The sequence below is a fragment of the Zootoca vivipara genome, chromosome 7, assembly GCF_963506605.1.
Source record: "Zootoca vivipara chromosome 7, rZooViv1.1, whole genome shotgun sequence".
In the NCBI taxonomy this organism is placed as follows: Eukaryota; Metazoa; Chordata; class Lepidosauria; order Squamata; family Lacertidae; genus Zootoca; species Zootoca vivipara.
Window position 1 is genome coordinate 69150932 of NC_083282.1, and position 23598 is coordinate 69174529.

Here is a 23598-nt window from a genome sequence, read left to right on the forward strand (position 1 = left end):
TGCTCAGGGATGATGGGAAATGTAGTCCCAAACATCTGGAGGGACAGAGTTTGCCTATGCCACTGCCTCAAGTGCTTCCCACAGTACCCCACTAGCCCAATGGCACAGGAGTGCATTGGGTGTGAGGCCATGAAACACAGGAGAAATGTCCATCAACATTTTTAAGGGGAAGAGTTTCACTATATTTGTAAATACTCCACCCTTCAATGACCCAGTTCTCAATTTGTGACACGATTATAGATGCACCCTGTGGAACATAATTCACCAGCTGTGGTGAATGATGCAGAATAAGCCTATCACAAATAATAATAATTAACTGAGCCAGTAACGTATGTGTGTGTGTTTGGGTTGCATAACTGCAAATTCTGTGAGGTCACATCTATGTCAAGTTGACCTAGGAGTTCCTTGTTAGTCATAACTTTGTCTTGCAACTACCATCTTCTAATAGGGAAAAAATGTTAGTATCTCCTTTTTTAACATTTACAGTACACACACCTTTGAAATGAGGATTACTGTAGATGCGTCAGCACTGGGGTGGGGGGTGGGAACCAAAGGGGCAGGAGCCCAGGTCAAGTGGGATCAAGGAGAGAGAGAAATGCCCTGGAAGCTGCCCAGAAATGCCAGCTGCTGATTCCAGCCTCAGTACAGATGGTCAATTTGTGGTTGCTTCTACATGACCTCATTATCAAGCATTCTCCCTGATTTGTTTGTGCAAGGTTTGTTAGATAACATTGGCTATTTATTGAGCATGCATTCTGATTGGTTTGCAGGGAGGTTATTCAACATTGCATCAAGCAATTGTTATCCCACTTTGTCCCGTGCATTTCCCCATCTCTTTCGCTATTGCACAAAGTCCAATTTTGTCGAGAGGAGAGGAGGCTTGCTGTGCAAGAGCACCAAATCAACTTTTAACTGCGCTACCTGAATATGGCATTATTTGATTGAATCCCACCTGGAAATACAGTAGTAACAGCCCAGAACCACCCTTTCATTAATGCAACAGGGTGATTTTTGTTTTGATTTATGATGGCACTAATCTTTATCTTGCAACAGTAGTGCAGGTGGGAGCCTTGTAGTGAGGTTGTTGTTGTTGTTTAGTCGTGTCCGACTCTTCGTGACCCGTTAGACTTGCAGAAGACAAAATCCTGTTTACTCCTTTAAGGTTACGGAGAGGTAAATAGTGCATGTGTGTGTGCGTGTGTGCGCGCGCACACACACACACACTGTTAAGCACTTTGCACATTGGTAGCCACAGTTTAAAAGAGCTGTGGGTCTTCTTTCCAAGGGCGTGACCAGAAGTTAGTTATGCCAATGTTGTTCTGTGTCTTAAAATCCACCCTGGAGGCTGTATTGCTACAGAAGAAGCAGGACACACCCTTGGTGCTATTTATAAAAAGAGCAAAGCAGGCTCTTTGCAGTGACTGACAAGCCAGGAATCAAATCCCTTCCAAGGTCAGGTAAGCAAAACTGCGTTGTAGGGTTAGATATAAAAGCGACTGACAGACTTTGTATACAACAAATAAAAAATAATGAAGCCAGTAACTTGGTAACTTTCCGCTTTCATGACTTTGTCTTAAGGTTGATTTGGATATAACAAAAGCTGGAGAGCCGGGGTGAGGAAATAACATCCAGCCAGTATATTCTATAATGTGTAAATGAAAGTTTGCATTCAAAATGTCAGACAAAAAATCTTTTTTTCCCTAAACATTGGATACATTGAAATAAATGCATTGTTTTACAATGCCATTCAAACCCAATGGTGATCTTCATTTCAGTTATTTCAGAAAGAGGGAAACTGAAGCACAGTTTCAGCCTCCCCCTAAGTGTCCCTATTTTCCAGGGACATCACTGATTTAGAGAAACCATCCCAGCTTCTGATTTGATTCCGGAATGTCCCACTATTCCTTAGGATGTCCCTATTTTCATTGGAGATATGTTGGAGGGTATGGAGTTATTCGACCTCCAAGCTGTCTGAAGGCAATCCTGAATAGGGAAGGTTTTTTTAATGTTCAATGTTTTATTACGTTTTTGTATATGTTGGAAGCTGCTCAGAGTGGCTGGGGCTACCAAGTAAGATGTGTGGGGTTTAAACAGTAAAATGATTATTATGGAATGGGATGTTCCTATTTTCATCAGAGAAATGTTGGAGGGAATGCAGTTTTCCACATTCAGCAATTGGATTTTTTTTCAAGTGTACAGTTCCCCTTTTCTGCAATTATATAAGTAGTATAATGATATCTCCTATCTTGCCATGTGATGAGTTCAAAAATTAGGAAATAGCAGATTTTAAAGAGTCAGCATAACTTTAATCTGTACTATTAACTGACACCTGGCAAAAGTTTTGTGAGTAAAGTTAGCTTTACAGAAGGCTGTAAAAACACAGGTGTATAGCGCTTCTGAGCTAAGGGTGCATTGATTGATTGAGTTGGGGCAGAGAGGGTCACTAACATAGCCTTAAGGTCCTTGAGAAGGAGGAAAAGAACATGAATAGGGGCTTTCTTGTTCATTCTATTCATTGAGCACACTGCCTCTAATACCGGTATGTGCAGCTAGGAGGTGGTGGTGATAGGAGGTGAGTGAGCTCTCTTGGGCTGCATGTAGGAAAAGCAGTGCATTGTGTCAACCATCACCTTCTTGATCAGGGTCTCCAAACTAAGGCCCGGGGGCCGGATGCGGCCCAATCACCTTCTAAATCCAGCCCACGGACGGTCCGGGAATCAGCATGTTTTTACATGAGTAGAATGTGTCCTTTTCTTTAAAATGCATCTCTGGGTTATTTGTGGGGCCTGCCTGGTGTTTTTACATGAGTAGAATGTGTCATTTTATTTAAAATGCATCTCAGGGTTATTTATGGGGCATAGGAATTTGTTCATATTTTTTCCAAAATATGATCCGGCCCCCCACAAGGTCTGAGGGACAGTGGACCGGCCCCCTGCTGAAAACGTTTGCTGACCCCTGTTCTTGATCATAGAGAAGCTGCTGTCCCTGGCCAGAAATCTGAGCTGAAATCCTGCAGTTCAAAACTAAGCTCAGCAGCCAATCAACTGTTGTCTCTGTTTCCCAATTGTCAATGGGGAGAAGATATTGGTCAAATTTACAGAGTTGTTGTAGCAGATTATTGTAGGGGTGAGAAGCCTGAGACCATCCAGTTTGGTTGGACTAAAACACCCATCATTCCTGACCATTGCCTACACTGGTCAGAGTTGTGATCCAACAACATCTTCAGGACAACACAGGCGCTCTATCCCTGGGCTACTGAAATATTGTATATGACGTTTGAGCACTTAGGAAATGTGCTATAGAAATGCCAGGTCATTATAATATGTACAACTGCCTTGTTTAATTGACTAAGGCTGCATTCCTAAGCATACCTACTTACCTGGGAGTAAAGCCCAGTGAACCCAATGGAACTTAAAGTAGAAATGGCCTTTGACAGTTAAGGTACTTTGTTTTGGAGGACCCATCTATTTTGTTGAATCTATAATTGTTCTATTTTGGTAAGAATAGTTTGTGTTACTCTTTTTAAACAATTGCAACTGTCCTACATGTTTTATAGCTGTATATTGCATTATTGGAACTCACCTAAGATAGTAAAGGGCAGGTAAGAAACGTTATAAATTATTGTAACTGATTAAAACATTTTTGATAAATTAAAATTATATTCTAAATTAACTGGGCAAGAGATTATTCAAAAAATGATTTTAATATAAAAACTAGATTAAAAAGTGCCTTCCTAAAAGAGTCCAATTTTGTCCCACACAATAAAAAATGGATCTAAGACAAAACTTGCAACACACTTGCATGATTTTAAAAAATGGAAAGTATTCATTCTCTTTCCAAACTACTGCTTTTACTTACCGTATATACAACTGTATGCAAATCAAGTCAATTAGTCTGCTACTGTAATTAATGAACATGGATTTCTTCAGTTGAGCAACAGCCCTGGTCACACTATAAAACCCCACCAACTATGACCTGAGTTTGTCTCTTGCAAGCCTCTGAGACAATCATCTCCTGTCCTGATTTTTTCATGTTTACAGGTTGTATTCGCTGCCATGGATTTTGCTCCAGAGAAGAAAGAGGCCTTCATCATAACTCGAGAGATCTGTGCTGGCAGGAAGAAGATCCCCTTGGGGTCCATAGGATGCTTTGTGGAGGGCAAGCACAGCAAAGGTCGTCTGGTTGACATGAAGTCCAGGCCTATCATAGCCCTGATGAGCAGCCACATAAGACCTCTCAGCCGACACCAGGCTGCCCTGTTGCTCACCATTGAGAGCCCACAAAAGAGGCATAGCCTGTTCTGCAATGAACAGCTCTTCTCTTCCATTTGCTGCCTGCGGATCCACGATGTGCTGCAACTAAGATATGGCAGAGTGGCGACTGTTGGTATTGTGAGAGGCTTCTGGGAACGGCGCAGGAAACCGGGCAGTGGAGAGCTGAGGATGGTCCTCATTGAGGTGGAGTTGCTGGTGAGGCCATAGCAGGGCTTAGCTTCAGGGTATTCTGGTACTGTACTGCTCCTGTTAATGGCCAAACTTTTAGTTGCTGTGGAGCGAAGCCTTCAAATTCCCCATTTTTCATCACAGGTCCTTCTCTGAATCCCCTAATCCTTTAGCCTCTTGATCTATGTATCTTTGCATCCCTTACTCTTTATCACCCCTTCTTAAATATATACTTTATGATACCCCCTATATGACCATTCTTAAATACATAAGGTACTACCTTCGGCAAATGGAATTGTCCCTAAAATAAACTGGTACTGCCATTGCAACAAGGAGTTTGGGAGGGGAAATATGGATCAGGGATGTGGTAGCTCCCACCAGCCCTACCCAGCATGGTCAGTGATCAAGAATGATGGGAGATGGTATGGATTATTGCTTCAAAAAAGCAGTATTCTCAACACCGATTATTATTTTCTTTGCTGCTTAAACCAGGATCCAGGAATTATTGCCCTTGGTAAAAACAACTCCAGGCTGAAAATCGATGCAAGCAAGATTGTCGCTGTTAGCTCCAGTATTACCAACCCCGTTTCATGCAAAGAGATTGGCCAAAGATCCCTTAAGAAAGGTAAGAGTTGGTGATGAAGTTGCAAGACCTCAGCCCCCTAAAATTACCAGTTTGTTTGCACAATATTCCTTATTAAAGAGATCTATGGTTTTGAGATTATTGTCCCCTAATTTCTTAGTTCTTGTGATATCCGGGAAGATCACAAACAAATGAGTTATGCTTTGTGCTTTGCAACCTAGGTGTGGCTGGTAGTGTGCTTGTGCGCCTGTAAGAGACATGCCTGTTATGTAATAGAAATGCCCTTCCCCTCTCTGGGTGTGGCTCCCAACATAACTCAGTGGGAATGAGATAGAAAGAACCTTGAGTCTTGCCTGGGCAGTGAGTCCTAGCTAGCTGCTGTTAAAAATAAATACAATTACTGAAGTTCTCCTGACCACCTGCTGACCTCCTACCACTTCCTGTCATTAGGGCAAACCCACTGCAAATTTTCTTTCCCAAACTTACAGGGCGAGAGCAAGCAGCAATACCATGTGATCTGAAAGGGACTTCACAGGATCTCTTCCAGTGTCACAGAGGGTGCTGGGATGCAACTCAACATCCGGCTACCCCACGCAATTGCTTGGATTGCTTGGCAGTTGGGCATAAAACACAGGGCAGCATTTCAAGGCATCATAGCCTTGCATCCTTGGGAGGGGCCTCACAGTCCTCAGTGATCTGAAATTCTGATCACAGGGAGGAGAGTAAGAATGTTCAAACTCTCCCTCTTGCAATCCCCTTTCAGGTTTCCCTGGGGGTCTGCAGGCCCTCAACGCTAAGGTTGCCATATTTCAAAAAGTAAAAATCAAGACACCCTGAAAATTGATGAGCTTTTTTAGTTTACTTGCTGAAGATCCAGGACAAATCCCCCCCCCCCCCCGGGAGTCACTTCTGCCTTTGAAATCCCCGTAGTGTCCAGGAAAATCTGGACATATGGCAGCCCTACTCCATGTTGTAGTTGTGGGACTATAACTTCCGTCATCCCTGACCACTGATCATGCTGGCTGGAGCTGAGGGGAATTGGAGTTCAGCAGCAACATCTGGAGAGCCATGTGTCCTTGCTTTAGGTATTTTGGCTCTCGTGGTGAAGGTAGGGTTAATAACAGGACTATCATTTACCATACCCCAACTGTTCTTCTAGAGGGCAGTTACATAATGGAGCACTTGGCAGAGGATGAGGCAGCATGGGAACATGACGTCCTGCAGAAGATGGAAGGCAGCATGAAGGGCATCCAGGGGCATTGCAACTCCTGCTATCTAGACACTACCCTCTACAGGTTTGTTCAGTGTTTGGGGTCCAGCTCTGTGGTCTCTCCATCATTTCACACTGCCTCCTGCATTCAGCAATGCATTCAGCAAACCTTTCTCCCCTTTATTTTGCTGCCTTTTTCTGATCATAGCGCTTTGGTCTTTTTTGCAATCTTCATGGTGCAGTCCTTCCTTCAAAATGGCCAGCTAGACCAGGAGTAGCCAACATGGGCCCTACAGGTGGACTCCACATTCGGAAGCTGTATGCCTCCAAATGCCAGTTGCTGGGAATGGCCGGTGTGTGTGTGTGTGTGTGAGTGAGTGCTGTTACGCTCATATCCTACTTTCGTGCTTCCCATGATGTCACACTGGAGAAGAGAATGTCGGACACATTGGCCTGATCCAACATGGTTCTTTTTAGGACTGCAATTTCCATCATCATCACCACTGACCATGCCTGATGGAGCTGGTGGAAGCTGTAGTTTAGCAGCATATGATGAGCTGCTACTCAATGACTGCTAGACAAAGCCAAAGTGGTACCCAGCCCTTGGAGGGCCAGTTCCATCAGCAGCTACCCTAGGAAGTAGCAGGCCATGGTACCCATTTTGCACAGGGGTGATGACCTCCCTTTCTATTTCAGTTCATGTGTTTTATGTGCATGTTTCTTTGCAGTTTGTTCAGCTTCTCCTCTGCCTTGGATGGCATCCTCTATTCATCTGAGGTGCGTGATGCAACAGTGCAGCAAATCTTGAGGCAGCAGATTGTGCAACCCTTGAGACAGTGAGTTCCATTGTCTGTTCAAAGTGCTTGTACTCTGTGGTATTCATGTGCTCAGTGATGGACTATAATTTATTATAGGAATAAGGGAACTTTGGGCTGGACTTTTCATCCTGCCTAATTAAGCAGGTCAATAATAGAAAATACCATACTGTAGAGGGGCCAGATCCTGATCTCCCCACTCCCACAGACCATGTTGACAGGTGAGCAGGCATTGGCTACACGATAGCATTTCAAGGATATCTCTAGTACGGGAGATCCTATCGAGGCTTGCTGTCACCACTGATAAGCCGATTGGCACTGCAGCAAACCTCACTTGTCAAGTAACAATTGTGCCCTGGCCAGTGCACTTAAAGGCTCCCAACGGTTCTTTTGCAGCCATGTCTCTACCTGCCCTACACCTGATGTCACCTGTTACATTTGGGGGCAATGACCTTCTGGGCCAAACTGGAACCTATGCCAGGCCTGATTTAGCCCACAGGCCAGAGGTTCCCCACTGCCGCCATATTTATTTTAGGAAATGCACAAAGAGCAAGAACTCTTTCCCCTGGCCAGTGAAAATTAGTATGCAGAGTGGTTGAAAGAACGGATCAAAATGTCTACAGAAGTAATTATTGGTGCGATTACGACAGCTTCTCAAAGAGCAAATTGCTGGCCTGTGTTAATTAGTACAGAGCAGGGGGTTGGGAAATAATTCAGGTTAAACTCCAAGAGATGACATTGGAACAGCATGCCCACTTGCCCCACTGCTGCCGGAGAAGTAGCACTGGCATCAACGCTGACTTCTGGTGACATCTCACCAGAACTCGCTGCTGCTGCTTTGCACCACCGAGGCACAACCTAGGTGGGGGGTGCAGCAGGGGTGCAGCGCAATAGCAGCAGATGGGTAGGGCAGCACTTCCCATTTCCCCTCAAGCCGTGAAGCAGGATGCACCACCCCATCTTTCGATGTTGCTGCAGTATCACTCCTCTCACCCCTGACCAACAGCCATGATGAATTGCAGCTTCCACCAGCACCAGCCAACATCTGGACAGCCACATGTTCCCCACCCCTGCTTTATAGTGAAGTCGCACATTTCACTGCATTATATACATTTCATGGAATTCATAAAACACGTTGCTGTTAAGAGAAAAAAGAGCCATAACCTTATTCTTTTCAGGTAGCCCCTGAAGGAAATCTCCCTGTTATCATGCAAACACCAGCACATCTGTTTCCAGGTGCAGATTTTAAGGATCTTCTTTGCACCATTAAATGAACCGGCTTTTCAGCAAGGCGTGAGCTAATGTTCAGTGGCTCGCCTAGTATTTTCCCTTTATACTCTCCACTTCCCCCAAGTGATAGGAATTTGCAGGGCTGTCTATTACAAGGTCAGTTTCATGGAGAGAATGCAGGCTGTTTTGTATTGTAGTTGGTCAAAGAGACTAACCAACATATTTAGCTTTTTTTAATTAAAAAAATGTACTTATACACATTGAGCATGGGAAAGATATAGCAGGATTAACCTTGAAACAGCCTCAGTTTCTGCCAAAGCAGCTGCATTCCTCTGCAGCTCCCTAGGGCTGTTTTTTTGCCAGGCAGTCCCAACAGCACACATTTCTTTCTCTGGCTAAAGACAAAATTGTGAGCAGGCAGGTGCAACCATCATTCCTAGATGATCTGGTTTGCCCATTAATGAACATCTATTGTAAGCAGGCAAGCACATAGCTCATGCAAGTATTGATCTTTCCCAGGCATGGCTATGTGGGAGCTGAGAATGTGATGAACTTGAGGAGGTTGCTGCGATGCGACAGCTTTGTTACAGAAGAGAAAGGTAAGGGACAATGGCATCATAGTCCATCCGCTGCACCTCTGGGGGCAAGGGAAGGTCACTTTGCCACTGCTTCCTTCCTTCCTCCCCTTAAAAACACACTCAGACACTTTGAAATATCTGGAATTTGTCCACAAATGAAGAGTGTGCCGATTAGGAGTATAGTTCTGGGCATTGCTGCAGGCCTTTTACTATCCTAATGGAGACTACTGTTGACAGATCCAGAGGAGTTTCTGAATGTCCTTCTCAGAGAGGTCTTGGCTGTAGAACCCTTGCTCAAAATCAGGTATGGCTTTGATCTGTTTATCTTTTTTTATCTTGGCTCTGAGGGCCAGTCACCAGGGCAGTATTATCTACCATGTGACTAGGGATGCCAACTCTTGGATTCATAAAATCTGGTGATTAGGCAGAGCCTAGGATTGGAGCCCATTTCAGTGCAGCAATGGGTGTGGGTGGGAGCCTAGCTGTGTCATATGGGCAGACGGCATTGAGTTGAGATAGGTTGGGAGGTGAAGCATAACAGTTTTTCAGTAGGAAGGAGCCCAACACAAAAGCTGTTAATTTGCCTAAGCTTCAAAACTTCTTCCCCCAAAATTTTTAGGTCAGACAACGAAGTGCTAGAATATAATTGCTACCAGATCCTTGCAGAGAAAGATGCTACAATCAAAGTGCCCACTGTGCAGCAGCTACTGGAAACATCCCTGCTCTCATATGGCTTAAAGCTGGATGAGGTATGCAACTGTCTTTAAGTAGCACTGTGTATATTTCAAGATTAGACCTCAACAACAACCAAGAATGGTCTATTCAGGAGCAGTTCTATTTGGACCACTCCATCTTGAGCCAACTTACAGCAAAACACATACAAACACTCTTCAAAAAGGTCCGTTTCTTCCAGATTCCATCATGCCTCATCTTACAGATGCCTAGGTTTGGGAAGAGTTATAAGAAGTTTTCATCAGTGTATCCCTCTCTCGAGCTTGACCTCACAGATATGATGGAGCAAGGTAAATCAAAGATTTGATACTGGTTGGGTTTGATGTTACTAAGAACTGATTGAAGACTACAGTACTGTACAAACCTGGGTTCTTTTTCTATGATTGTAGCTCCACGGGTGTGTTGTGTTTGTGGAGGAGAGGCAGCCCACGGATGCTCACGATGCCAACTGGATTCCCTTCTGCATCCTAAACTCATGAAACTGTTTGAGAACCTTTCTAAGGTATGAAGGAACAATGAATGATAATTATTTCATGATAGAAAAGCCAGTGGGAGGGTTCTGTAATGACATTGGAAAGAGTTGCTAGCAGGTAGCCAAATGGTCCATGTCAACAATGAGACTTTGTCCTTAGGTTTTTTATTAAATTTTCCTAACTTTACCAATTAATTTCAAATTTGCTACACATTTGTTACAATTTGACTTTCCACCTTTCCTTCCATGCTTTTTTACACCCATCCCTTCCACCTACTGCATACGGTAATATCACACATTTCATCTAATACATAGTCCTATATTTCATATACAGTCATACCTCGGTTTAAGTACGCCTCAGTTTGAGTATTTTCAGTTTAAGTACTCCGCGGACCCGTCTGGAACAGATTAATCAACTTTCCATTACTTTCAATGGGAAAGTTTGCTTCAGTTTAAGTACGCTTCAGGTTAAGTACAGACTTCCGGAACCAATTGTGTTTGTAAACCGAGGTACCACTGTATTATCATTTTCTTCCTGTTGCTCAAATTTCAAATCCGGCACACAATTTCATTTGGTCATCATATTTTTTCAAATTATCCAGAAAGGCTCCCACTCTTTCATAAATTGTCCATCATATTGATCTTTTACTTTCACTTCTAGCTTTGCCAGTACCGCTTAGTAACTGTGAGCCTCTGTCTTCATCTTCAGGGATTTATTGCTACAGCTTCTTGCACACTTAGGTGTGGAGTTACCCACCCACCAGGCAAGCAAGCAAAAATTAGGCTTGCCAGCTTTGGCACAATTTCAACAAACAATATTCTCCTTGTAGGTAGAGATGTGCATAGTTTTCTCTGCTGCATTTCTGCTGGTTGTGCAGCTGTAAAAGGCACAGCACCCTCCCTGGAAATGTTCGTTAATTTGCCTCAAGGACATTTCCTTCAGAACTCTGTAACCTGCATATTCTCCTTCCTCCTCCATAACACGATAATAATAATAATAATAATAATAATAATAATATATTATTTATACCCTGCCCGTCTGGCCGGGTTCCCCCAGTCACTCTGGGCGGCTTCCAACAAAATATTAAAATACAGAAATCCATCAAACATTAAAAGCTTCCCTAAACAGGGCTGCCTTGAGATGTCTTTTAAGGTCTGGTAATTGTTGCTCTATTTGACCTCTGGTGGGAGGGCATTCCACAGGGTGGGTGCCACTACCGAGAAGGTCCTCTGCCTGGTTCCCTGTAACTTGGCTTCTCGTAGCGAGGGAACTGCCAGAAGGCCCTCGGCGCTGGACCTGTGTCTGGGCAGAATGATGGGGGAGGAGACGCTCCTTCAGGTATACTGGACCGAGGCCATTTAGGGCTTTAAAGGTCAGCACTAACACTTTGAATTGTGCTCGGAAACGTACTGGGAGCCAATGTAGGTCTTTCAGGATCGGTGTTATGTGGTCACGGCGGCCGCTCCCAGTCACCAGTCTAGCTGCCACATTCTGAGTTAGTTGTAGTTTCCAGGTCACCTTCAAAGGTAGCCCCACATAGAGCGCATTGCAGTAGTCCAAGCGGGAGATAACTAGAGCATGCACCACTCTGGCGAGACAGTCCGCGGGCAGGTAGGGTCTCAGCCTGCGTACCAGATGGAGCTGATACACAGCTGCCCTGGATACAGAATTGACCTGCGCCTCCATGGACATCTGTGAGTCCAAAATGACTCCCAGGCTGCACACCTGGTCCTTCAGGGGCACAGTTACCCCATTCAGGACCAGGGAATCCTCCACACCTGCCCGCCTCCTGTCCCCCACAAACAGTACTTCTGTCTTGTCGGGATTCAATCTCAATCTGTTAGCCGCCACCCATCCTCCAGCCGCCTCCAGGCACTCACATAGAACCTTCACCGCCTTCCCTAGTTCTGATTTGATAACTTGTATTCTAGGAAACAACACATTCTCCCTATTGGGAAACCCAAAAGTATGTCCCAACTGGTTAGCCTTCCAGAATCCTCTTTGCACAATAAACATTCCAGGTACCTTAGGCAATTTCTTGGCCAAGATTTCTGGTTAGAGTGAAAAACCAGCTACACAAATGGCACAGTCTGTCAGCTAGGGGGTTTATATTATTATTAATTCATTTACAAATTTGCCTTTTACTTTTTTATGTCTCAAGGCTATTTACACAGACATGGCTAAAATGGTTTTTAAAACAGTACAAAGAAACCTGAAAATAGGTTTCAAAGCAACTCAAAGTGAACATCTGAAGCAGCGAGGTCTTTACATGCAGCTGGAGAAGCCTGTCAAAACAAAAATGTCTTCAATTGTTTCTGGAAAATTCAGGTGGTGGCCTCCTGCTGTAGCTCAACAGGTTTGCAAAGAACCACCCTACATCGCTGGACTGCACTGAAGGGTGACACAGTCAAAGTGTGACGCCCAAGAAATAGAGCATTATAATCACTACTTTAAGATGCGGGGAAACTCCGAAAAACAGTGTCAGATTCTGACTAGCAATCATCTGTTTCTTTCATCCAGCCACCATCTCATTGGATTGGACCAAAGCATCCTTACAAAGGACTAGGACCCAACAGCCCTCCAAAGCAGCGCACCTTGGATCTCTTCGCCGTCCTTTGCATAGAAAGCAGCCATTATGTGGCTTTTGTTAGATACGGCCCATTGAGACACTCCTGGCTTTTCTTCGACAGCATGGCTGGCAGCACACTGAGTAAGCAAGGATCTTGGGCTTTATTTGTGGGGGTTAGTCTAAAAACCAGAGCTCTGCAAGCTTCAACACGTGTTTCCAAGGTTTTCTCTCCCTTTCCCATTGGTTCTTACTTCCTGCCTATTTTCACTTAGACATGGCTTCCTTCAGCGCTGCTGAATCCTGGCAACAAATATAATTACTGTCTTGCTCTTCACAAGCTCACAGAATGCATAACTACAGGCATTCCCCCCCCCCTTACCCAGGGGTTACGTTTTGGGCCCCTGTGAGCATAAGTGGAATTGCGTAAAGTGGGGAGGGGCACCCTCTAAAAAGGCTCTAAATGCCCATTTCCCACCTGCTCTCCAGCTCTCTCTCCACATACAACTCTCTCTCCACCTAGAGGTGAAGTTCTGGGGCCAGCTGGAGGACGCACAGAAAAGCAGCAGCAACATGCAGCAGCTGCGCTACCCCAACCGTCAGCTGTTAGGTGAGGAGGCTTGAGCAGCTTAAACAAAGCTCTGCTGTGCCTCCAGCCCCTTTAGGGCTCCCTCTGTCCTCACTGATGTCTTTTTTGGGCTCTGGGGAGGGTCTCCTCGTGAATCACAAGGACTCTTCAGCTCTCTTTCGCCATTTCCTGGTATGATTCTATAAGTAAAAAATGGAGGTGCTATATGTACTTTTCCATGTTTATTTGTTTGTTTTGCAACACAACACAATCTCTACTAAAAACTAATAAAATAATAATAATAATAATAATAATAATAATAATAATAATAGAATTATCTTTAGTTGCCTCTTTTTAAACTGTCCGTTTTTCTTTAGAGAATGACAAAGGAATTAACATTCCTGTGGTCAAGGCCTGCCCTCAGATTGGAGACTATCTGGCTATGGCACCCGAGGAATTTGCTACTGTGGATACCAAGCAGATGGATGCTTTTTCCAGAAGATTTTTCTGCGATGCTTACACGTTCATGTACCAAAAGCCACAGCACGCTTCTTACAAGTTATCGGTTCAGAAACTGAGCTCTCTCTGAGCCAGATCTTGGAGAGGGAATTTGAAAGCTCACAAGGACCACCATCTTTCTCTTGGGAGACAGAAACATGAATGCTGGAACTGTCAGGTTATAGGCTTCTAATAAACCCCACCTCCAACGTAACAGCATTGGTCTGCGTTATAGCAAGTCACTGCTTTCAAAGCCATATTTTCTGAACAATCATTTTCTGGAATTATCTTCCGGCTGACACACTGGTGTAAAGGTGGAAGTCCCTCTCCACTTTGCAAGATGCCAAGGAAGACTGCCCAAGTGATTGTGGTGTGTTGCATCTCTGTAACACCTGCAAGGTGAGGAGAGATATTTTCCTGAAGGCACATCCCAGCCTACCTTGACTGGCAGCAGAGGAGGATGTTGTACCTGTGTGCCAGGTGAGCACCAGCCTTGTTCATTAATTTGAACGCTTCTGAAGCTGCTTTCATCAGGCACTGAAAATGAGCTCTTACTCATACATACAACTTATCCGTTGAACATTCATCCTGATTTGCATCCACAAAGCTTACATGGAGGTTATATTCTTTATTGAGCTTTTATTCCGATTTATTTGTGGGGAGGTTATATGACAACTGGCATTCATCTCAATTTATTTGTGGGGTGTTTATACATCTTCCTGTTAACTGTTCACTCATTCTACACTTTACAATGCATTTTCTCACCACCTTCCTGACTGTAAAAACCCCTTTTTTTAAGTGGATTTGCTACAGTAGAGTGACAAGAGCGTTTTAATTGCTTGAATCCCACCTGCAAAATACTGACAATCTAGAGATGCCCAAGGCCAGTTCATTTGCAACAATGACCCATCTCCCACTCTGAGACCTTTCCTGTGCAGCACCCTGTATATGACTTTATTTAGATCCTGCTGTTTTAGCTCTTATTGTTTTGTACTTTTTATATAAATGTTGTTTTTTTAAGTATTCTTTTTGTACTGTGTTGTCTTGGCTCTGTGACTGTAAGGGTAGTTTATAAATAAAATAATGAAATGAAAACACATAACTACTGCCCACATAGCCCTACCAGCTACTTTTAGAGTAGCAACAAAAGCTTTTGCTTTCATCTCTAATTCCTGCCAACCATATTTTTTTCTGAATGAAGAAAAATTTACATTTTTATTGAATGAGTTGGACTGGTAGTGTGGGAAGAGTGGTAGAGAGGTGAGTCAAGAATTGGTCCTCAGGAAGGTGGGTGGTAGCTTCAAGTGTTCAAATGTGCTACGGAGGCTGGTTTGTGACAGACATGTCCTCTGGTAAGAGTTCATTTTACATAGCCATGTTCTTTTCCAAGACAAAGATGGATTTGTTCAGTGGGAATAGAACTGGAAGCAATCTCCCTTGGGATATGTGACTGGAAGCTGGGATATAGTGATTACTGAAGATAGGGGCAGTAGATTTCCCTTAGGTTAACCATCCTGTAGCAGCTCTATCTGAAAGAGAAACATTCACATATTCTGAACAAATTTCATTAATAGCTGATTGCAGTCTGAAGTTTGCAGCAAGATATTTTGTTTTGGAGGGTTGGAAGAAAAGGCTTAATAAATAATGGCAACAAGCTTCTGTGGGATGTGTGTATGACAGGTGGAAGAATGTTTTGATACTGTGCTTGGCTTAGGGTGCTTGTTCAGACAGAGACTATTTGTTCCCTGTTATGCTTCTGGAACTGCCCAGTGGAAAGCAAACTGGTCACAAAGTGTGGCTGTGAAAGTCCTGGATGGCTACAAAGATGTTCAGGATATTAGCAATGTGTGCGCAGGGAAAACACAGAGGGCAAACCAGTATCAGATGAAGCATACCACCAGGTGAGCCTATCCTAACTTGTTCAACAAATCCTAGTTAAAACAAAGCATGGATGCATTTGGATAGAATGCTAAGCCATTAAGTGTTATCTTCAGTGTTCTTGGTCTCAAACACTTTAGAAATGGTTGCTAGTTTGGTCTCCTGTTCATATTTGTATTAATAGGCATTGATTTGGAAAAATAATAATCAGGAACAGCATCAAGGATCGTGTTCTTAGCACACCAATGAGTAAAATCCACATCAAGCTGACTCTGTACCTATCATAGATAGATGTCTTCAAAAGTCTGGGCTTGAAGCTTTTCAGATCCATTTCAGTAGATTGAAGCACAAATGAAACTGTGGCACCACATTTCTGGGGGGAACAGAAGAACGATTTTCCAGTAACAAGTTATTGTTTCCTGACTGTGAAACCTCAGTGCTCAACTAATATGAAATAGTCAGTGGAATTACACATAGTGCATAACATAAAGCATGTAATGATCATCCCCCTCATGATCTGTAAACTATAAAGAAAACAAGATACTCTAGTGAGCAACTTTTGGGTAGATACAAAGGCTTGCATATGCAAATGACGTTTTGCTTTTTGTTGCCTTGAAGGCTGCTTCTGAAACTTCCCCAAGTTTTCATTTGGGAAGAGATGAGGAATGTGTGGCCACCCAGACAACGATCAGGGATGATTGCAGTTATACTCCAACATCAGAGAGGGCCAAATCCCCCATCCCTGTTTTAGAAGTAGCTTGCCAAGCGGTGCATGGCTGTTTGTAAATCGCCCGGATGCTCCCAACCCAGCATCACACCTGTACTGAGAGCGCCTGCCACAGGCAATATGCATCCGATCCAAAATGTTTATGCAAAATCAATGCATTGTGGGAGCCAGGCATGACAAACCACACTGCAAAAGACCAAACACTCATAGCACAACAACAAATCACTTCAAAGAAAGTGGGAGAACTCCATTCACTCTGTGATGAGAACCAGTTCTTAAGACCAAATAGGCTAGTAAGCAAGTATTAAGGGAGAAGTCAGCCCCTCAAGATTTAAGCCATTGTCTGAAGTAAGAGCATGCCAGTACAAATGAAAAAGCACCATACCAGCTTCTTAATCATGTGACATTTATTAGAGAGCTTTCATGTATAAAATGATGTACTGTATTTGGTAGGTGACTGAAAGTGTAAGTAAACAAAATCAGACGCTGATTGGGAAATGGAATTTTAAACCCAGCAGAGATGAAAATTCTGAGGAGAAAAGGTGACTCCTTCAGGTTGATGAGGCGAATGAGAGATTAAATCCACAAACCAGATAGGCAGAGGCTGTTAGTTGGCAACGAAGCCTGCAAGAGCAGCACCTGCCATGGCTCTCAGCACATACAGTACTTCAGGCTTTCATTTCTTATGGCAGAATTCTAACAACTAACCAATAAAGACGAAAAGAGAAGTTTAAGGAAAGTACATTGAAAGTGACCTTGCTAAGTAAAAAATGCAAAAATGAGGGCTTAACAGAAGACTAAGAAGAACTAGGAATTAATCCACAGTGTGTTAAGACTCAAGTCAGGTTGTCACCATAAGGCAGTCTTAGTGCAAAGCTCTTCTCTCTGCCCATTCATCTGAGATTATGATGAGAACAGACAGGTCTGGTCCTAGAAGAGACTACTTCCTAAATATATCCATGGAGACTGTAATGCATATTTTAGAAAAGATCTACAGTTAAAAATTGTAAGTGGCCTAAACTAATGTACAGCCACCAATATGGTTACATTTAATGTCTTTATTTAATCATCAGAAAAATCTAAATTGAAATTGTAGATCAATCCACTCCAACCCTGAAAGTGTTAATTCTGTGTACAGGATATTAGTTGCTTTAATTATTTCGCGTGTTGTGTTTCAACTTCAAAATCCTAGAAAGATCCCAAAGTAACTGAGTTCTGAAATACGTCTTAATTGTTTTGTGCATTTAGACCACTGAACTCTGAGGTAGGCTCTGAGAACTGAATTAATTTGTTAACTGAACCACTATTCCTAAACCATGGTTACTGTTTGTGAAAGTTCAGCAATTAAGCCAGGTAAATCCAGCACTTGCTCCATAAGGAATTAATGTCAAAGTTTTAGGAAATAATCTGAAGAATCTGGTTATAACACTGTTAAGCAACCAAAATTTAAGTAACCCTGAATGAACCAGTTAAAGACATTAATACTTAATACAATCAATTATCAGATCAGATCTTTAATATTCTTAAAACAAGCCGAGGTCAACCATTAAACTCTATGCTCTTGTAATCATTTCTGTAGAGTTCGCCTCCAACCAAATGCCTCATGATGTTTATGGTTTTTTAAAAAATACGTCAAGTGAACGGAAGACAAGTCACAAACTGATTCAATCTCATTCAGAGAGGGCAAGATAATGGACACAAATTAATTAATAAGGTCACCCTTTTAGAATACAGAAGTTTGCCGTCACTGTACCAGGCAAAATCACAGAGAAGGTTGAAAGGTCAAACAGTCTTGTATTGTTTGCAAAACATTGTGATGGCTTTTTTTAAAGTTCTGCAAAAGCAACATTTCTTTAAATAATCAGACAGGCTCAATTTCTCTTCTTAGAAGCCATTTGGCTTGTCCCATCTCCTTGGACCATGGGTATAAAAATGGGCTTATTTTACCTCCCCCCAGTTCATCAGAGGCTGCTTCTGAAAGTATTATTCAACTTATGTATACAACTGATTTGGCCGACTTCATCAATCATAATGGATGGCAGTGTAGAAGATTATCCAGACAACCTGAAAGGAAGTACAAACAAGATGACATCAGCAGCGAAGAACCTGATGATTGGATTCAGTATTTTGTTTTCCTCTTTTTGAAGAAGACTGAAACAATACAGGTTTACTATTAGCTCTGTACTATAATCTGTACATTACCCTTTTAAATTCTTGCGTTCTTAAGTAATTTATACTGTTTGTTCCATCACTCTGATTCCTTCCCATCTAGTTAAATATATTTACTGTATGCTTCTTAGGATGGTGACCTGTCTCTTGTTTTACAATATGTGCTCAGGGCCAACAGTAAACAAATAAGGAGTATAGATTACCAAAAACAATGCAAAAGATGTCATGAACCCTTCTTTCGTTAGTTCCCAAGTTCCACCATACTCTTCTTCATCTATCTGCTGGAAGCTACTAAAATAGAGGTACAGGACGCCAGCATTTATCAGGCAGAATCTGGAAGGGAGAAAGAAACATATTGGAAACCATCACTTTCAACTTGTACAATGTAAAGACATCAGATATGTCAGCCACACTCCACCAGGAAGGTTTCTTGCGCAAGCTGCACTGAAATTAATGGGAGATGCTGAAGAGCACTACTATGCTCTTATGTAGCTCTCATTCCTTTCAATAGAGCATTTGCAGGACAGCTCTCTGGTGGTGTGTGGTTTATTGGACAGATTCATTTCTTCTACTCTGCCCTTCTCATGGCAGGGCTACCTGTGAGGACACAGTATATTGTTATACTACTTAATATACTAAAGTTACAATATTAATATTAAATTTACAAGGCTGACAAAATATATTTATCTTATTTTAAAAATTGTATGCCACCTTTCTGTCTCAAACAGGAGGGTTCAAGATGGCTAACACCAAAAAGTTAATTTTTTAAAAATATCATATACACACAAGATAGCAAATGATAAAAACAAATTCTCAGGTGGTGCAATGGGTCATTGTGCCTGGCTGTTAACCAGAAGGTTGGTAGTTTCAGTGTTAGAAACTGGAATAGGAAAGCTAGGAGCCATGTGGCTCATGGGACCTGGGTTGTGGGCACTAAAACAAAATGTCTAGTCACCTTATTTTATTTTATGCTGCCACGCTACCCAGCAGACCACCTGATTCAACTGGCAGCAAAAAAAAGAGACGCATCTTGTACTGCTGTGCTGCCACATGAATCAGCTGGTCTGCAGGGTAGCGCAGCAGCAAAAGACATGCATCTTTTGCTGCTGCTGCGCCCAGCAGACCAGCTGACTGCAGCCAGGCAGGTGGAGATGCTAGGCACCAAAGGTGGTGCCTGGACATCTCCATCCAGTTGCAAAAGGACGGCTAGTTTCAAACGTTGGGTGGTTCAAGCCCACCTAGAGATGACTGTGGACAGGATTCCTGCATTGCAGGCCATTTGACTAGATGACCCTCGGGTCCCTTCAAAATCTATAATTCTATGAAATGGCATCAAGAAAAAAACACTGACTCAAACACCCAGTAAGCCAAAGGCCTCCAAGGAGTGTGGGGGGGGGGACCAGAGACCTTAAACATCAAGGACAGGGGTGGGCAACCTAAGGCCCATGTGCCACAAGCGGCCCACGGGGGTTGTTTAACCAGCCCCCCGAGCTGCCCCTGAACCAAGCCGCCCGCTCATTGTGGCATAGGGACTTGCTTCCGCAGTGCCAGAAATCGCATCTACGCACACTCAGATGCCAAAAATTGTATCTGTGCAGATGCAGACGCCGGAAATTGTGTCTGCGCATACGCAGGAAATCGTGGCCCCGTGCGCTCACGTGTGCGCGGGATCCGGCCCGGGCAAGGTAAACCTTGCCGCCCCCTGATCAAGGAGATTGAAATATCCCATATAAGGCATTCCCTAATCTAGGCTTGGCAACAAAGACTATTACACATTCCCACCAACTGAACTTCAGGTGGAAGAGCACAAACAACAGGGGCTCCTCTTGATGATCTGAGAAAGCAGGCATACCCAACAAGCAAAATATCCTAGCTTGGATAAAGGCAATAATTGGCAATTCTGAACTGAGCTCGGAAACAAACCAGAAGTCAGTACAAAAATCAAGTTGGATGTTGCACAATCTTGCCAGGTGAAATTTCTAGGTCCTCTTCAAAGTCAGCTCATATGAACTTCATGACTAAGCAGAGATTTAAATCTTGGGTTCTTTAAGATCAGTATGCCAATAATTACACCACAATGGCATTCAAACCACATGAATCTCTGGTGGTTTGACTTCCCCCAGAGATACATTCCATTGTCACGAGACTGAGAGATGCCAAATATATATAGGCCTCTGAGTTGCTAGTGTTACTGTACATTGACTGCATAAAGCACTACATATATTATTATTATTATTTTTAAAAAACCGCTTGTTTTCCTCTAGACATTTCTGGGTATGTTATGTCCAACTTTCCCCCCTTTCCTCCCTCTATCCAGTGAAAGAAAAACATTATTCTCTATTTTCCCACTAATACACTGTAAAAAATTTGCAGGCTCACCATCTGGGAGTTGCCAACTCACAACGATTTATAATGCAATGCACTGTATATGGGAAATGAATTTCAGATCTAGGGTTTAGAATATCCATCTTGTCATTTCAGCTGTTTCCAACTTCTTTTGGCAACTTTTCCAACAAAAACAAAAAGAAGAAGAAACAAAAACTTACATTGCTATGCCCACAAATCCTTTCAATGGAACGATGCCCCAGATCACTCCCAAAATAACAGCAATGATCTGCCGGAACCAGTAAATCACATCTAGAAATTCATCCTGTGGAGAAGAGGCAAAAATCAAAGTTCATATGGACCTGTAATTCATGTATCTTACAAAATGCCCCTTTGGACAAAAAGAAGCAGCTCTGAAGATACATTTTGGACTAGATGAGATGTAGATAATAAATAACTGTCATATAGCAGTACTTCCCACTTAATAAAGGATAAGTCTCAAGTTTCTTCTAATGTATTAAGGAAATATTCTGACATGAAGTAGTAGGATCCTGAACTGAATCACTAAGACCAACACTATAAATTTCAAACGCTACCAACCAATGTGCATTTCGTACTTGGTTCTGTTCTGTTCTATGATTATATTTTTATAAAAGGAAGGAAGATAAGCCACTCAACAGGCATCAGGAGACAATAGAAGAACGAAAGCCAAAGCTTGGTTAGGTCACACTACCAGGCACCCTACTTTTGGAGGAAAAACAGTAGTGTTTTGGGATGATAAAAATTTAACACCACTGGTGCTACTCACTGTTGAATTCAAAACACTTTCATATGTGTTGCCCAACCCTATTTATTTAAAAGACCATCTCACAGAATTCAGTGGGTTTTGCTCCCAAGCGTGCTCTATTGTCAAAGCTCACTGACTACAAAGTAGTTTGCCAGAGCACTTCCTACAAGGCAACAGCAGAGCCAGAATCCAGATCAAGTATTTTCAGTTCCACAGCCAGCCTCCAGCGTAAGAGCAATCTGAAATTGACAGGAAAGGATTTCCAGCTCCCAATTGTTTAACCTCCACGGACTTTGAGCCCTGACAGTCAAGTGTTAGAACTAGGGAGAGACGTGATTTGGCTCCCCCCGCTTTTACTATTCTGCACGCTGTGTTTATTATAAGCCACCTTGTAGTGATATTTACTCCGAAAAGCTACTTGAAATATATATATATATATTCTACTGGATAAATTGTATTTCTGAAATGACAGGTGGTGGTGATGGGGGGAGTAACCAACTGTGGGTTTGGGGGCGTAAGGACTCAGCATTAATCTCGGGAGTCAGGATCCCCCCCCCTCGCACTCGGCTCCGGTGGGCGGACCTCGGGAGTCCTGTCGGAAAGGAAGCAGAGCAGGTCCCGCTACCGTACTACCCCGGGAGGCTCGGCCCGCCGCTGCCGCAGCCGACGTCGCAGGTGCCCCTGGAATCGCCGCAGCCGAGGCTCCGGCCAACGCAGCCCCTCCACGCCAAGGGGCTCCCGCGGGGCCTACGCTCCCCGCCGCCGAGGTAGCGCGGCCTAGGCCTCACCTTGTCCTCCCAGGCGGAGTCGCTCCGCAGCGCTTTGCCCCACAGCGAGCCCTTCAAGGCGCCGCCGCCGCCGTTGGCCACCAGGTGCTGCTGCGGGTGCGACGTCGGCTCCTCCTTCCGCCGGCCGCCGCTCATCGTCCTCTTCCGCCGCCGCCGCCGCCTCCCTCCCTCCCCACCGGGCCGCCCTCCCCCCGCAACACTCCGCGCTCTCTCGCAGCACGGAAGGCACCCCGCGCGCCCACGTGAGCGCCGGCCCGGCGCCCAACCAATCACGTCGCCCCGCTCGGGCTCACGCGGCTCCAGTCACGTGGCCGGAGCGCACTACGGCGATAGAGATGGGCCATATTACGGTTCCTTCTGGCCTCCGCCGGCGGAGACAGCGCAGACTGGCGCCTGGAGGAAGGAGGAGCACCTGGCTGCTGATTCGCACGGTTGGACAGGGGATACCCGAGGGTCATCTAGTCCGACCCGCTGCAGTGTAGGAATAACTGAGTAGAGTAACACTGGCAAAAGGGGCGGAGCAGGGCTACCTGTATATATATATATATAAGAGAGAGAGAGAGAGAGTTACAAAGTGCTTTTCTTAATTCGTTCCCAACCAGCAGGGCTAGCCCAGGATATTTTGGCACCAGAGGTGAACCACAAAATGGTGCTCTCCTCCCTGCCAGGGAAGAAAGGAGTGAAGATCTACATCTTATAGGTGGGCGGGCTGGCCCTGACAACCAGAACCCGTTTGCAGCAAAATCAGAACGGCCTTGAACACATTCATCCAAGCTTCAGACATCTTTTTAAAAAATAAATAAATGAAAAACTGTGCATTCATGATGACTTGCACTGCTGATGCCATGCAAGTTGGCCATAGGGCAGGCATCCCCAAACTTCGGCCCTCCAGATGTTTTGGACTACAATCCCCATCATCCCTGACCACTGGTACTGTTAGCTGGGGATCATGGGAGTTGTAGGCCAAAGCATCTGGAGGGCCGCAGTTTGGGGATGCCTGCCATAGGGCATTCCTTCTTTCTGTGCTCTTTGCAGCTACAAAGAGCCCACACAGCCTTGTTTCCCATCAGTGCATCTCCCATAACTTCGTACTAAAATCCTGCAGCTTTTTTATACCACAAATGTTCTGGTTTATGTTTGATAATATACACTGGGCTCAGGCAGGATGAGAGAAGGGAACTGGAACTGGGTGTGAAGTATGAAATGTTTGCGAAATAGTAACTTAATAC

The 23598-nt window shown here is 43.9% G+C and overlaps 2 protein-coding genes across 2 annotated transcripts; one reads left to right on the forward strand and one right to left on the reverse strand.

Moving 5' to 3' along the window:
- Window positions 1-1349: 1349 nt before the first annotated feature.
- LOC118089226 (ubiquitin carboxyl-terminal hydrolase CYLD) lies at window positions 1350-14693 on the forward strand. The gene is made up of 12 exons (XM_035123706.2): window positions 1350-1457; window positions 4041-4469; window positions 4935-5067; window positions 6185-6320; window positions 6964-7071; window positions 8800-8879; window positions 9096-9162; window positions 9478-9607; window positions 9772-9880; window positions 9980-10092; window positions 12584-12773; window positions 13575-14693. Exons 2-12 carry the CDS (start codon window positions 4056-4058, stop codon window positions 13784-13786), a joined length of 1692 nt encoding a protein of 563 aa, XP_034979597.2. The 5' UTR covers window positions 1350-1457; window positions 4041-4055; the 3' UTR covers window positions 13787-14693.
- A 1996-nt stretch (window positions 14694-16689) lies between these two features.
- On the reverse strand, window positions 16690-22525 carry RAB5IF (RAB5 interacting factor). The gene is made up of 4 exons (XM_035123709.2): window positions 22370-22525; window positions 21016-21119; window positions 18673-18802; window positions 16690-18364 (listed from the first exon to the last, which is right to left on the reverse strand). Exons 1-4 carry the CDS (start codon window positions 22502-22504, stop codon window positions 18323-18325), a joined length of 411 nt encoding a protein of 136 aa, XP_034979600.2. The 5' UTR covers window positions 22505-22525; the 3' UTR covers window positions 16690-18322.
- Window positions 22526-23598: the final 1073 nt, after the last annotated feature.